This window comes from Mytilus edulis, chromosome 10, assembly GCF_963676685.1.
Source record: "Mytilus edulis chromosome 10, xbMytEdul2.2, whole genome shotgun sequence".
In the NCBI taxonomy this organism is placed as follows: domain Eukaryota; kingdom Metazoa; phylum Mollusca; class Bivalvia; order Mytilida; family Mytilidae; genus Mytilus; species Mytilus edulis.
Window position 1 is genome coordinate 22,205,199 of NC_092353.1, and position 16,368 is coordinate 22,221,566.

The 16,368-nt window shown below is 30.4% G+C and overlaps 1 protein-coding gene across 1 annotated transcript; it reads left to right on the forward strand.

The window, feature by feature from the left end:
- The first annotated feature begins 1,457 nt into the window (after positions 1 to 1,457).
- LOC139490644 (transcription factor SUM-1-like) lies at positions 1,458 to 14,077 on the forward strand. The gene is made up of 3 exons (XM_071277544.1): positions 1,458 to 2,701; positions 10,860 to 10,938; positions 13,488 to 14,077. The coding sequence occupies exons 1-3, from the start codon at positions 1,880 to 1,882 to the stop codon at positions 13,628 to 13,630; spliced, it is 1,044 nt and encodes a 347-aa protein (XP_071133645.1). The 5' UTR covers positions 1,458 to 1,879; the 3' UTR covers positions 13,631 to 14,077.
- The last annotated feature ends 2,291 nt before the right edge of the window (positions 14,078 to 16,368 follow it).

The following is a 16,368-nucleotide window of genomic DNA, read 5'->3' on the forward strand; positions in this document are numbered from 1 at the left end:
ATTTAGGAATATATAAAAACCATATGGTCAGATAGTTTTATCTTATCAATATATTTGGTCACAGTTTAATTAAATGACACTAATGAACTACTGACCGTAATTAACTGTGTCTTATTTTGTCATTGCATGAAATCCTGCAAGCTGCATTCACAAACATTACAGGTGACGTCGTAAAATTTTCATTAGTACATTGTACAAATGATTCATCAATGATATGCAATGTCGTGTGAAATATCATGATTATGAAAATGTGAAATATGTAAAGGAAAGTTATTATATTGCCTAACTGTAAATCTGTATTTGCAATACGTTAAAAACAAAACAAAAATGTGCTTAACTTGCAGTTTGTAATTATTATTACAACAGCAGTTTATAGTGAAGGTAATTATTTTTCAGAATAAAATTGAATATCAACATTTTTTTTAGTAGAGTTGCCTGCTTTGTCATATCTAAATAAACAAATCGTAAAGAAAATATTGGTAACTTTTCCTTGATTCCTCAAAGTCAAAAGTTTGACTCCTTCTAATAAATCATTCTTATCTTTTACTGATAACTTTATCACAAGGCTTACTGTTCAAACACGAGGTATTCAAAGACTTTTTCTAGAAATATTCTACGTTATAAAATATTCTATTATCTATGTATTATATACAAATTATGATTAACGTGTTCATATATCAAAGATGGGCATTATCATTTAGCAAAGATCAAAGATAATAGATGAAAAATAAGACGACCTTTCGCAATTATGAAACAAGAGAGGAATTCTGGAATTAATTATTGAAGAAATATACAATATATGAATGAATCTTGGACAAAATAAGTTGTCTATAGCAATGAATTATGGGACGATTTGGGTTAAGTTGCCAATATCATTAGTTTGAAGGGGTCCACTCGAAACTGGGAGATTCCCTCTCACATCAGCATGTGCGTATAATTTAGAAAACTGTCTTTATCATTAGGCTTCCATCATTGAGTCGCCTCTTCTGCTTCGTTTAATGTCTTTCATCTTTTACAAAACATATATAATATATCTTTGGTTAATGTAATACTGAGAGTTAATTTTACGCTCGCGGACACTTAATAAAGCATGACATATTTCATTTACAATTTTACATTTTTTCTAATTAAAGTTGCATCACCAAAGTTTTTACTTTTTGCAAAAGACATTTCAAAAGAGTGTATTACATTTAGTTCCGAATGCATTTCAGATCTCAATTTGGCGGGAACACATGTGTTTTCAATTGACTGCAGTCGGTGACCCTGCAACTTTAACCTTAAAAGTTTCTCATAATTCATTTTATGTGAGAAAGTATTTGAAGCCAATATTGGGGTGGGTGTCTTTGAAATTCTCATCATCTGGCTAATATTGAAACATGATTGGTCGACTAACATCCTAATGAGAGGGGAGGTTTCTCTTGTCAACAGCTCATGAAAACATAGCAATCATATATAACATGTTGCAATACTTATTAATATGGCAAATCACTATCAAACTTCTCTATAGGACAATCAGAATTGAAAAGTGGAGTGCCAAGAGCTGACACGCAGTACTTTTGAAAAAAATCCACTTTTAATCAATTACAGTGAAAGTTTTGCCAAGTGCGCCTAACAGATTTAAGATTTCGATCTTTTTGAAACAGAATTTGTTGACATTTGTACAAGTTAATTTCTTAGTTTGTTTTGTCGTTATCTTTTTGTGATATAAAGTGAAGGCATTCATCGTAACTACGGGAGGTCATCGTGCTTCGATATGATTTAAAAATGGAATGCTACGAGTTTAAGTAGACAAAAACTACCGTTTGATTCTTAGGTAAAGTTTGATTTTATCGCATTGAATAAACATTTTCATATTAATTTCGAAAAAAGAAAACATTTCATGATGATGATGACGGCAGAGTACAGAAGCTGTCGATATGAACCTAATAATTTTGCCTCCTTTGGAAGCTCGTCTGCTGGTAGTAACACTAATTTATCGGAATCTAGACATTTAACTGACTTATCTTATTCCCATGGTAGTTCAACTCATGAATTCTACAATTCCGCTTCCTTATCATATCACAATCGTCCATTTGAGCGTCCCTACACCGATCATTATTCTCCATATCAAAACACTGCCAACAACACTTCAAGGAACTACTTTAACTCGCACGTTAATCGCACGCGCTGTCTGTCGTCTGCAAAAGAAAAACAAACGGAACAAAAAAGACAGGAATCCGACCCAAAAATGATGATTAAGGAAGAAAGAAACGAAAGCGAACTAGATAAAAATCATAATATTGTGAACGAAAATTCAAATTCTTCGTCGTTGTGTGGAGATGATGATATGGATTTAAATACCTCCGAAGATGGCGAAGACCCTGTTCAACATGTTTTAGCACCAGGATTTCATGGACCAAACAGGAGATGTCTTTTGTGGGCCTGCAAAGCTTGCAAACGCAAGACAGTAACAATTGATCGTCGAAAAGCAGCTACAATGAGAGAAAGACGGAGATTGCGGAAAGTGAATGAAGCTTTTGAAACATTAAAACGACGAACATGTCCAAATCCGAACCAAAGACTTCCGAAAGTAGAGATCTTACGAAATGCCATCGATTATATAGAAAGTTTGGAAGAAATGTTACATGGCAACAGAATGGGAAGAAATGTAGATGAACGTATAAATGACAACGGATCAACAAGCAGTGGTTCCGACTATATGGTAAGTACAGATGAAATGCATGTATTTTTGTATATATCTTTACGTGTACTTCAGACACAAAAATATAAATTTTCGAACATTTGTCAAAAAGAGAAAATGTATTATTTGTATCAAGTTAAAAAAAACACCATTTACAATAGTTTGTATTTATATAAAGAGGTACATGTAAGTTTGATAGTCAGTTTTAAGGTACATTTAAAATGGTGTTTCTTATTTTACTGTTATTCCCATGTTTATTTTTTAAAGATTGTACATTTATTATTTTAAAAATAAGTCTGTTGGATCATAATAAACAAACTGAACTTATTAACCTGTTGACATTACATGAACATGTGTTAAATTTTCATAAAAAATAATGTATTGGTAGTATTTTGATTAGTATGAGCTGTCAAATTATCAACCTCCCTGGGGTATAATAAACTAAGTTTGTAAATAAAGATTTCTCACGTTGAAAAGATCCTGAAATTCTAACCTACCACATCTCAAAAGTTTTTGCACATTATTATAACATAAGAAATCCTCAAATTTCGTAAAAATTTGTTTTCAATTAAGATGATTTATTTGGGTTTATAATTTGATGTAATAAAATAGTTATAAACACGTTTGTACGTTTAATGTCGAATGGAATTTGTTAGGAAATTCTGTCCTACTGTTACATTTATTATAAATAACAAACAGAGATGAATTATAAACATATGAGTAAACCTTTCCTCTGTATTGTTGGAAAAGTGGAGGAAAATCCCTTAACTTTAGTTACAATTACTCCTTCAGGAACAATTAATAAAATACGTACATAATTTTTAATTATTCGACAGGTTATAAAAAATACTAGCATAGCAGTACAAAATAAATATTGTAAACCATATGCATGTACAGAAAGATTTAGAATAAAAAGTTATAATTTACAAAAACAACATGAAGAAAATAAAATGAAAAATAATTTGAAAAACTGTGAAATTGACAGATAGGATTAAAAAACATAAAATAGCATTTATTTGAAGAAAACAAGTCAGTCACATGTATGCTTTGCACGTGCGAATAGAAACAAACTTTTAATGAATAGGAAGACTTCCAAAAGAATTGTGTGAATTATTATAAGTCATATTGACAGATGTATAACATTTAGGTGATTGCAGGAGCTATTTAGCACCTCTTTCACATCACTAAATGACAATTTACAACTGCTTAATTGGGAATATTGACCAGAAGTGTTGATAGATTGAGATGCTGCTTATTTACAATCATTAGCTTGTCATATTACTGGAAAACATTGCTATACTTTACTGAAGATAATATAAAATAAAGATAATAACAAGTATAAAATAACTCAGTAAACAAAACTTTAAAAAAATAAAATTGGATGCACAGCATTTAATTTCTTTTGATATAAACAAAACTAATTAATATATTCGAAGATTTATATAAAAAAAGGTTGGAAGAGTTAATTGTAGTGTAAAATAAATAAACCCAACCAAGACATGTTATTCGACATGGATATATTCACATGCCTTGATGTAACCATTGTTACAAATATTACAAATACGGTTGACCGTAGACGGATTTGAATAGTATTCTTTTAGTGTCCCTTTAGGTCATATAGCTCCTCAATTTCTAATAGATTGATAAACGCTATTGACTTTCAAAAATTTCCTGGTAAAACATAACCCAGAAAAGGGCTTCGGATGCACCAAATGTATATATATAACGTGTTATTTTCTTTTTCATACAAATTCGATCAAATATTGTTATGGTTTCAATTGTATTTCAACTATCACTTCTCTATTCTATTCTGTATTGATATTGCTTAAAATCATGAGCTTGGGTTAGATTGCACGGCACGATATGAAACCATTTCACCTTTCTATGTAATAATTGATGGAAAAGTCCTTTCTTTCTCGAGAAAAAAAAACCGCATACATATAATTAATTACATGAGAAGGAGAGGAAAATAACAATTTGATTTAGAATATCTTTAAATTTACCGAAAAGGAGAATTCGAAGTTCTTGTTTCTGGTCATGCTATACTTAAAAAGTTATATTTCAAAGTACCATTTGATATCATCAAATTGTTCGAATTACATGTCCTAGTTAATTATTTATGCATCCTATTTACAACTATTAATGTCTAAGAACTTTTTAAGGAATGTGATTGACAATATAAAAACATGAATATCTCTATGAAAATCGATCGAAGTGCATGGAAACTTCAAAATGCGTAAAAAGGGCTTCAATATTGCCATCACTATGTAAATATACGTAAAGTCTACAGGTATTTAGAGTTGGTGTAGAGAATTTTGTCTTTTATCTGGTTTTTTTTCTATTCGAATAACACGTGGAAAAAGTGACATACGATGACAAAGAAATTGCTACTTATTTTTAATGATAAGTTACTATACGTTTAATCTAACTTTTCAAGATTTCAACACTTAGTCGACGTGTCAAACACATAAATCTTACTTTAAATCATCGAATTCGACTAAGGAAGTGTGTTCTTGCTATCAGTCTATCAGATATTATCAGTGATAATCTTCAAATTGTATCTTTTTCGTGTGGCGCAACCTTATCTTCACCATGTGCTTTTTCGATATTTACCGAGACATATTATGAGCTAGAATATATGGGTCATGTTTCTCTCTAGGGGTCAATATCAAACAGGCACCAGGAGGCCTCTTTGATGGAAGTATTGAGGTCTAATCTTACAAAGTTATGGTCAAGAGCTATGAAAAAACTCCTAATCGTTGATGGTAATGCTTTTAATGAGATCTGTTTCTTACATTATATCATGCTGTCAAAAGGCTTTCATATCTTTATAATAATATTTTTCTGTAAAATCTATTAAAATCGTAATTTTATTGTCTCTTGCTGTGAATCTGTACTGGAATATTTTATAGACGGCGAACTTCTTTAGAAATCGTACAATTTGTTGCTCGTTACAAACATTAATTGACAAAAAAGTACACGTGTTTTTAGAAAATGAACACATTAGGGATCTTTATAGATTTTTCTTTGTAGTTAAAATGAAATAATTAATATCAATCATTTTGATTTTAAGATATTACAAGGCTCATATCTTTATAAATAGACCTACAATTCAAACTATTTTGAATAGATCTAACAATGTGGGTACATGTTTATAAAATTTGAATGCTTGGTAGTTTCCTTATGTATTTTACACCATTGCGTAGAAAGGTTTCGTGTCTCAGCACACAATTATACCGATTTTATTTGGGATCTTAGTTTCTCTGAATACACGAGTCAAAATAAGACACTTTTAGAGATGTGTATGACCCTATCACATTCGTATTTTTGTTCTAGAATCCGACTTATAGACTAAATGGTTTGCTTCCCAAATGTTTGATACTCCTTATAACCACAATCGAACAACTTTCATGCTCCGATCCTGAATATGTATGAAATATTTGCTACTGGTCTAAACCTTTCAAACAATCAGTTGGTCGTTTTAAAATCTATATTTGCAAAAGAAGCCTTTTCAACTATTGACGATTGAAACGGAAAACATAATAAAATAGAACGTTCCCATATCAATAATATACTGGCTTTTTTAACATTGCAATCTAACCATGAACCGACCCAACGGCGAAACAATTTTGATACCGAATCAAAAACAATCAAGAATATATTTGCTCTCTTTGATTCTCCTAAAATCATCATAAATATTTCTACTCTTATGTTATATTAATTGAATGCATTACTGTCAGATTTTTCTATTAATTTTCAAAGTGTTTGCAGTCCTCTATAATTATAGGATAAGCTCGTGTGATGTAAAAGAGAACCGTGTTCTCACAAATACATTCATGGGAATGTTTGTAAATTTAACACATCTTTTTCACATAACAACTATGCTGTTGAATTCATCAAATCTTCTACAGATATTTCCTAGAGGCAGGTACGACCATAAGATAAGGCACTTTGTTCTGACAAAATTATATCATTTTCACACAATTAAATATGAATTTGCATTATTATAACTCTCAACCTTTATCTTAAAATAAAGTTATTTGTTCATTATTGTTTACAGTACACTTAACCTATATATCATCATTTACACATTACTTTCTAGAACTTTTAAAAGTACTTATTTTATGTAATCTTCTCGACAAGAACATGTTTTCCTATCTTGAAAGGTATGCAGCATGTGAGAAAAAAAATAATATATAGAAAAAAACCAACTCCTGCACAAAAAAGAGAGAAAACGATAAAACCAAACAGAAAATATACAGCATTTTGCTACAATTAGCAATAACAATATGACTAATAGCATAAACATTAAAATACATGTAAAACACTTATAAAAAACTATTATGTAGAAGAATACTGCATGTCTTGTAAAAATTTGAGAAAATAGAAGAATAGTACTGAAATTTGAAATTAATGAAAAAATAGCCGAAGAGAGAGAGAGAGAATACGGAAGCATTATGGGTTACACAAATCAAGACCTTCCCTTAAATATATTTGGTAAAATTTATCTTGTGCAAGGGAGTGCACAAACATTAAGTATTATGGATATGCATGTACAAATAACGATTGCACTTTATTCAGAATTCATGATAAACATATTCATTTGTGATGAGCAGGAAAACAATTTTGAATTATTTAGTTAGTCCATATCATATGCTTCATTTATCTCATTTGAAAAATATATAAGTATTGCCAAATTAAAAACCAAATTCGTATCTTTTTTCATAATGGAAAGTTCTTAAATTTGAGTGGAAACTTATATTTACATGTATATCCAAACTCTCCCTACAAAACACGCCCATAATATTTGTCACATATGAAGGAACGAAGTAAATTTTTTGTACATGACTAACGTTTGGTCAAAAATCATATCAGTTAAATTTTTTTCTTAAACTCTTTGATTTGAAAAAAAAGTGAAGGCGTTGTATATCAGATCGGAGGAAAAGGTTTCGTCAAGACATACCTTTTCGTGATTTTACACTCTAGTCCAAATGATAACCTCACTATGTACCCTGACTATTTCAAAGACCGCGAAATCATGAAACTAAACCAGAAATGCATGATTATGATATCATTAAACTTACAATTGTTTTCCTCTTTTTAAACATTGTTTCGATATGTCCAGAATAAATGTTACGCTTATGTAAATTATTAAAACTTTTATAAAACATGACAAAAGTTAAATTGATATGTTGAGTTAAAAGTTAGTAGTCATATTTATTTTCATCAAATTCTTTATATAATTTCTGGATGTCTATTTCAACATCTATAATATATTTATATTTTGTATTACAAGTTATAAAATTCATACAAAAATCATAATGTTTATTTTATGAATAACGAAAATGGTTCAGCAAATTTAAAATATTACAAGATGTATATTTATATATAGGCAAATAAAAAAGCCGTAAAAAAGAAATTCTAATGTATCAAATACGCGTCAGTTTAGCAAAAATCTTCTGTAAGTTTTACTTTCAACTGCACTGCCTAATGATTATTTCTCGAAATTATGTCTGATGAATTCTTTTAAATTGGTATATGCTGACTATGCGGTATGGGCTTTGCTCATTGTTGAAGGCCGTTTACGATGATTTGTTGTTAATTTCTGTGTCATTTTGGTCTCTTGTGGAGAGTTGTCTCATTCGCATTCATACCATTTCTTTTTCATATTTGCAGCCAAATTCATGTTTATTTGACTCTCATTTTTATTTATAACATACTGAAACATCGATCCAAATCACATAAAGTTCCGGAGGAACAATTTACAAGTTTCCATGGACAAATCATAAAAGCTCATGTCCCCTTTAAAAACGTTATGTAGTTTCTACCTAAAATTCCGTTTTATTCATGTTAAGTTTATATAAATAGTGGTCAACAATTTTTTTTAATTGTTTTTTAGATAAGATTAGAGAAAAAAAGCATGAAGTCTAAACGGTTCAAAATTGTTTTTTTGTTCGTTTCAAGATATTTTAGATACACTTTAAATGATTTAGTTAGTATAAACGAATTGGGCGATACTCTTTCCATTTTATATAAATAAAACAGAACTTGTAGTAACAGTGTCGTATCTTAAAAAAGAAATTTCTTAGAACAAGGTTTTGATAAAAGCTTATTAAAGTTTAATTGTGCAATACTTTTTGCGATATGCATATGTTTGTCGAATACATTTGTACTACATTCTCTATTTCTGAATACTTGAATTATTTTGTCGATGTTCTAATGAAGTTGTACCAGCTCTAAATGTTTGAAAAAAGTCATAAAATTACTTGAGATTGCCCTGTTACCTGAGCATGCTTAGTGAGAAATAAAATCTATTGTAAAACATGTAGAAGGTTGTATGACTTATCAGAGAGGACAAAATAATATAAGCAAGTCTGACACGAAAAGCGCGGACATCACAGGGACTAGAACGATTTTAAGTTGATAAATACAAAAGAAATTTCTTAAAGGTCCAAAATTCAAATATTGCGATCTTAAGATTACAATGAAGTCGAAATGCTAATTAACCCGAAATTTAATGTACATGTTTATAACTTAGCTTTTAAAAATCTATGCCAAATGAGACTTTTCACCTTGGTTAAAATTTTGATTTGAGTACATTTTGTATATATATATATGTGGTCTAGCGGGACGGCTGCAGTGAAGGCGATTTGGTGTCACGATATCACAGTAGCATGGGTTCGAATCCTGGCGAGGGAAGAACCAACAATTTGCGAAAGCAAATTTACAGATCTATCATTGTTGGGTTGATGTTTAGACGAGTTGTATATACATATACATATATATATGTTAATATTTTGTTTAATATATTTACATGTAGCTTTCATGTACGCTGAAGTTATAGTCTAATCATTTGTGAGGTTATTAATTTTTGATCTAAAAATTTATGCCAAACTCGGGTTTTCTCAAAGATTTCAATCTTCATTGCGAAGGTTCGATGTGGTAGTGAGGACATGGTGTCCAGTCTAAATATTTTTGTCAGAACATACCAATATGTTCTTGTTAGGTTTGTTACTGCTCAAAAATATAATTAAGTTATTGTTTCCGATAACAAGGCTTCATGACTCTAAAAACATCGCATTTCCACTGTATGTGAAAAGCAAATTCACAAAATATTGCACTAGTTGCACATTTTCATTCTAAAAATAAACAAAGTCGTCCAGTCCATCAATGATAACATCTTCAATGTAAAATAAATTGTATAAACTATAATAATTAATCAATTTCGTACCTGTGCATGGAATATGTTAACTGTCATAAGTTGATTGTTATAAATGGTAACATTAAATTTAAATTTGATCCAAGTTGTCAAAATAGTTGATATTATCTTATCTTTTATTTTTTTGCAATATGAATTGAATATTTCCATAATTTAAAAAAAATAAAATATGCTCAAAAAATAATTCACAATTTTTGGTTATCTTCTTATGTACATGAAGTAAGATTTTCATTAAAAGTGAACGATAAGACATATTTTAGAGAAACGAACGGAAATCAAACATATCGGTAAATTCTCTAGAAATATGTTTGTATTTACATGATATTTGTGCATGATATCAATTGTATATATAACTTTGACCCGGTCATTGTAGATGGTATATATGTTGACATGTAGCGGGTGGACTTTTTGAATTAATGAAAAAAAAAATCAACCCACTACATGCATGTCCTTTTTCCTCATTCGACCTCTTTCACATTTGCTAAATTGTTCGAATTAAATGCATGTTTGGTGCAGGTTATTATTCATACTTGCTCCTTTTCATGTAATCCAAGAATCTTAAACTCCATAGTATCAAAGACTATACTCACATTAGAATAAGCATGCAGGCGTTAAAAAACAATAGATTTTTTGTATTGGCGAGAAGATGGTCATGGTTATAGTCTATTAAAAAAAGGTTCGATAAAACCACTAAAAAATTAAAACAGACACACATTTCACTGATATTTATTTTTAACAAGAAAAAAGATAAATTATTTTACAAATATAAGTGGCACATTTCTGTCTTTTGAAATTAAGTACATGTTGAGAATTGGTTATTTTCTTTGAATTTCAAGATCGTGTACCTTTTGATCATGTTGGTGTCACATATTCACCTGTTTTAAAAAAATATTGTGTAAATTATCACCTCACAAATCCGAACTTAGGTAATCTTATAAGCGTAGCCTTTATTTTTTCCAGACAGTAAACAGTCCACATTATTATCAGGACAAATTCCATCAGATGGGAGAATCACAGAACAACTTTGGACAAAACAGAGGTAATTCTTAATTTCAGTTTTCATTGTTTTTAGTATTGGTCAATCTTTGTAATTCTTCCATACATCGCACAGACCAAACTAGTCATGAAAGTAATTTGTTTTTTCATCTTTATAGTCACAGACAAATATGAAATATCATATAAACGTGTATGTAAGGGTATATAGCTTTTTTTTAGCGACAAGTGCCCGTAGTATATTTAGAGAATCCATGCAACTTCTTTTACATCTATAAAAGTTCATAGTTGACAATAACTATAATGCAAGCTAGACATATTTCAAATCACATAAGGTTGTACTTGTAGAGAAATTCTGTTATTGATACCTCAGCAGTTTATAGCAAGAGAGGGTCTGTACGTGTTATTTATTGCAAAACATTTTAGTGAATATTCTTTCGCTAAATATCAACATTTGAATTAATTTTCCAGTTTTCTTTATGGCTTCTTTCAAAATAAAGAGAAATCTTGAAGTAATACGTGCGAACATGATGAATAGTTCGCCATGCTTGGTATGGGGAACGATACATCATACTGTGGTTTTAACCGTCAAATTGGGGGAATTTGAGATAGGACTTGCACATTTTTTAGATAAGTATATTTACAAATACATTCAGAACACATTCAATAATTCAACAGAACAATTTAACCCCAGTTTGTCGTTTAAGAGAAATGTAAAATGTCAGAAAACTTAGATGCTTTTTTTCCCTTTGCAACAGTATGACAAATTGTTTGTCAAAGAATAACAGATTCAGCTTAAGTTGTCAACGGGAACTGTAAAATAATATGAATAGTTCAAAGTGATAATTTGTTTTGGCTGCTTTTCTTGTTAGTTTTACAATTTTCAAATTATCACTTGTTCTACATTACTAGACAGTGAAGTGTGGAATACAACGAGTAAACGCCAACTCTTAAACACGTATAAGAAGCAACAACCAAAAAAAAAAAGAGAAATAGAATAGAAAACGTGTTTTGAACATAACATATTTTTTAAATGTTATTATCTTTACATTTAATCTTGCATAAAATGATGAAAAGATGAATGTTATGTGGATCTTATTAAAAGTATATAAAAGATGAAATATATGGTCTGATAAGGATTTAAGACGTAATATGCTGTTTAATTATGCACTTTAAATAAAATGACATTGCAGGAACATCTGGTTGTTTCAGATGTAAATAATGAGAAAGGTCTTTTTTATGGAACTGAAAGCTTTAAACCTAACATAATGAAAGTATAAAGTAAAATGATACAGTTTCAGACTCGCGTACCACAAAATTAACAAGTCACCAAAGCCGCATCTGATTAACTATCATTTAAAGACAACAAGCTTTTTATCAAAAACATTCAAAGTTGAAATCATGCAAAATGCTTGCTTAAAAAAAAACCCATGTATAAATCTTTTATTTTTTTTATTTTTCTATCCTCAAAGAATTCAAATTGATTTTTTTATGTTAAACAACGTTAAAAAGAAACAAAAACGATTTTTATTTATTATTGTATTAATCAACTTTCTGTTACGAATCCATGTCAAGAACAAATCTAAATTTATTGGTGACTATTTATTGACCGTTTTGTTTAATCTAATGTTTTGAAGCCCGTAAAAACCTAATCAAAATTTAACTTTGTAGCACCCATTTTTTTAAAACCAAAAGTGCTAGAATTAATTAAAAGCAAATTAGCCTCGTCTTGGTGATTCTTTGCACTAAAAGTAACTAGTTTCATCATGTAATATCATCGGGCATTCAGTGCCAGTTACAGATACAACGATCTTATCAATAATTAAAAATATTTTCATATTTGTAAATTAACCACGTGCAAGAAGGATGCTGGGAGGTAGTCCAGATGTATTATGGGATTTACTCTGATCACTTTCTTCACACCTGGTTCACAATTTGAGTGCAAAACATTATGATCAAACAGTGAAATCATTAGGGGGTCTAATTATATTGCCTGTATTACTACTGAAATGATACGCCTGACTTTTTAAAGTTTCATATTTTCTTTTCATAGGGAGTCAATTATCAAATTCAATACCTTATCCTATAACAAGATTTTGTTTTTGTTTCTAAAATAATTCTTTGTTATGTTTACCAAAACAAAGTAAAATGGTTTTACATCAAATATATAACTTGTTGTTACATGTACATGTATACACGACCATGTTGACTCCAGTGTTCTGTTGTTTCGTGGTTTTCCTCTATATATAGTTAATGTGTTTCCCTCGGTTTTAGTTCGTAATCCTGTTTTGTTTTCTCTCATTCGATTTATGATTTGAATAGCGGTATACTACGTTGTCTTAATTTCATTTATTAACCTGATTACGTTTTGTTTTCTGAAAATAATTCTTTTGATATTTTTACCAAAAACAAAAAAAAACCTTATAACTATAGCTTGCTGTTCGGTGTGAGCCAATGTTCCATGTTGAAAGACCGTATTTTGACCTACAATGGTATACTTTTACAAATTGTGACTTGGATGGAGTCTCATTGGTACTCATACCACATCTTCTTAAATTGAATAATTGTTATTCACGAACGTGTTTATTTTTACAGCATATGACCAACAACAGCAACAACAACACTCCAGCAGCGTGTCAAGTCTGGACTGTCTGTCATTAATAGTAGAAAGTATCAGCCCAAACGCAGCATCATCTATGAACTTAAACACTATGTCGTCTGCTGACCGGCCATTGTAAATGGTACACGTTGTTGATTGGACTAAAACTATGCACATATGGATAAAAGGAAACACGAATTGACGCATAACCTGTTTTCGGACGATAGTGCGGTGACGGTGAAAGGGACACTACAATACATATTTTTCGCTAAAGAAGGCAGCATAATCTGAAATATGACAACCACAAGTGCTTTACATGGACACTATCTGAAATATGACAACCACAAGTGCTTTACATGGACACTATCTGAAATATGACAACCACAAGTGCTTTAAATGGACTCGTGTATGAACTTGTGCCTATATTTTAATACTCGAAGACTGATATTATTATGTATAGCTGTATCTATGTTTTGATATTTTGTGTAATATTTAGTCGTTGTACCTAATAGGTTCAGATTGTTAAATTGTATTTTAGATATAATATTTTTATATTTCGTTTCTTCAATAAAGTTCGCAATTGTAATATTTCTCTTTTGGAATTGGGCGACATTTAATTTTTAGTGCATATAGTTTAGTTCGACACGAATTTGAACAGACGAAAAAATGTGGTTTTATGTAGTTATTAAGTTAATAACTTTTTTTAGGCTTGATTTCTTCACTGTCTTCAATGAGACTATGGAGGTAAGAACATTTAAAATTTTATCTTGCTTGATTAAAGTAGGGTCGTATAATTTTATATAGGATCATATTCTTATACTTTAAAAATGGTAAATGCTATCAAAATCATCCCCATTTTGCAATTCTTAACAATTCAACGTTTCTGTATGGTTAAACGTTATACTGACGGTTTGCATTGAATATCCCACCAGCGACCACATTATAAAATCGCAAATACTTAATTCGCTATATATTTTAATATTTTAGGCAAAGCTGTTTTTGTTTCCTGTACACCTCCACTTTGAATTCATCCTTTTCTGATGTTAAATTTGAGTTTATCTAACACGATTAACGGGTGCATTATATAGAACCCGTCCTACAGTACTATTCAAAATATAAAATTTCCCAGATAAGGAGTGTTACATTTTTAGATCACATGGGACAAAGGGCCAAGTGAGCTTTGCTCATCACTTGGCGTCTGTCGTCCGTCGTCGTCGTCGTCTGCTATCTTTTACAAATTTCTCCTTTGAAACCACTAGGTCAAATTTATCCAAACTTGGCCACAACCATCGTTGGGGAATTTAGTTCGATGACCCGGCCAACCAACCAAGATGGCCGCCATGTCTAAAAATAGAACATAGGTGTAAAATGTAGATTTTGCATTATCTCTGAAACCAAAGCATTTAGAGCAAATCTTACAGAATTAAAATTGTTTATCAGGTCAGGATCTATCTGTCCTGAAATTTGCAGACGAATAGGACAACCCGTTGTTGGGTTGCTGCCCTTGAATTTGTTATTTTAGCGATATTTAGCAGTTTTTGTTCATTATCTTGAATATTATTATAGATAGAGATCAACTGTACACAGCAATAATGTTCAGCAAAGTAATTTCTAAAAATAAGTCAACATGACCAAAATAGACAGTTGACCCCTTAAGGAGGTTTTGTCCTTTATAGTAAGTTTTTACCATTTTTTTGTAAATTTTTGTACATATATCTTCTCCTCTGAAACTACTGAGACACATTAAGCCATACTTGGTTAAAATCATTTTTAGGGTATCTAGTGTTAAAATGTGTCCGATGAACCCATTAGCCAACCAACATGGCCAACATAGCTAAAAATAGAACATAGGTGTAACATGCAGTTTTTGGCTTATATCTCTGAGACTAAAGCATTTAGTGCAAATTTGACATAGTTAAAAATGTACATCAGGCAAAGATATATTTGTCCTAAAATTTTCAGACGAATCAGACAAACTGTTGTTAGGTTGCTGCCCCTCAATTAGTAATTTTAAGGAAATTTTATTGTTTTTGCTTATTATTTTGTATTTTTTTTATAAATAAAGATAAAATATAAACAGCAATTATGTTCAGCAAAGTAAAATCTACAAACAAGTCACCATGATCAAATTGGTTAATTGACCTCATAAGGAGTTATTACCCTTTAAAGTCAAATTTTACAATGTTTCGTAAATTTTTGTAATCTTTTACAAAAGTCTTCTCCTGAAACAACTGAGAAAAATTAAAATAAACTTGGTCACAAATAAGCATAGGGGTATTTAGTTTTTAAAAATGTGTCCGATGACATTGCCTGCCAACCAATATGGCCGACATGGTTTAAGATAGAACATAGGGGGAAAATGAAGTTTAATTTTCACTTTTTTCTCTGAAACTAGAGCAAAAGCATATATATATAGCGGTTGCATTATTTCATGCATCTATTATAAATAAAAATATCATATGAGCGACACAGGCTCCTTGGAGCCTCTAGTTACTTAATCGATCATATTTCATACTTTAGCATATTTCGGTTTAAACAATGCTGTGGTTAAAGCTTCAGTTATCTTTAATAACATTAGCCAGGCCAATTATGGCTATTACAGCCTTGTTTTACAACTTGGTTGTCTTTTTGACTCCAAGTGTCTATTTGTTTGAAGTTTGAACTAAACAACGACGAGTTATTAATTTATAACAAGTAACCTTTAACTAGTCACCTGATGGTCAAAGTTTCATTGTTATTTGGGTTACCCAGCAAAAGTATCAGTTGGGTACAAATTATGACATATATTTGACAAGTTCAGACACTCGATAAACATTTGTTTACAATAATTGTTTAATGAAACACCAAAGTTAGTCTAAAGGGCATTTGCAAAACCAT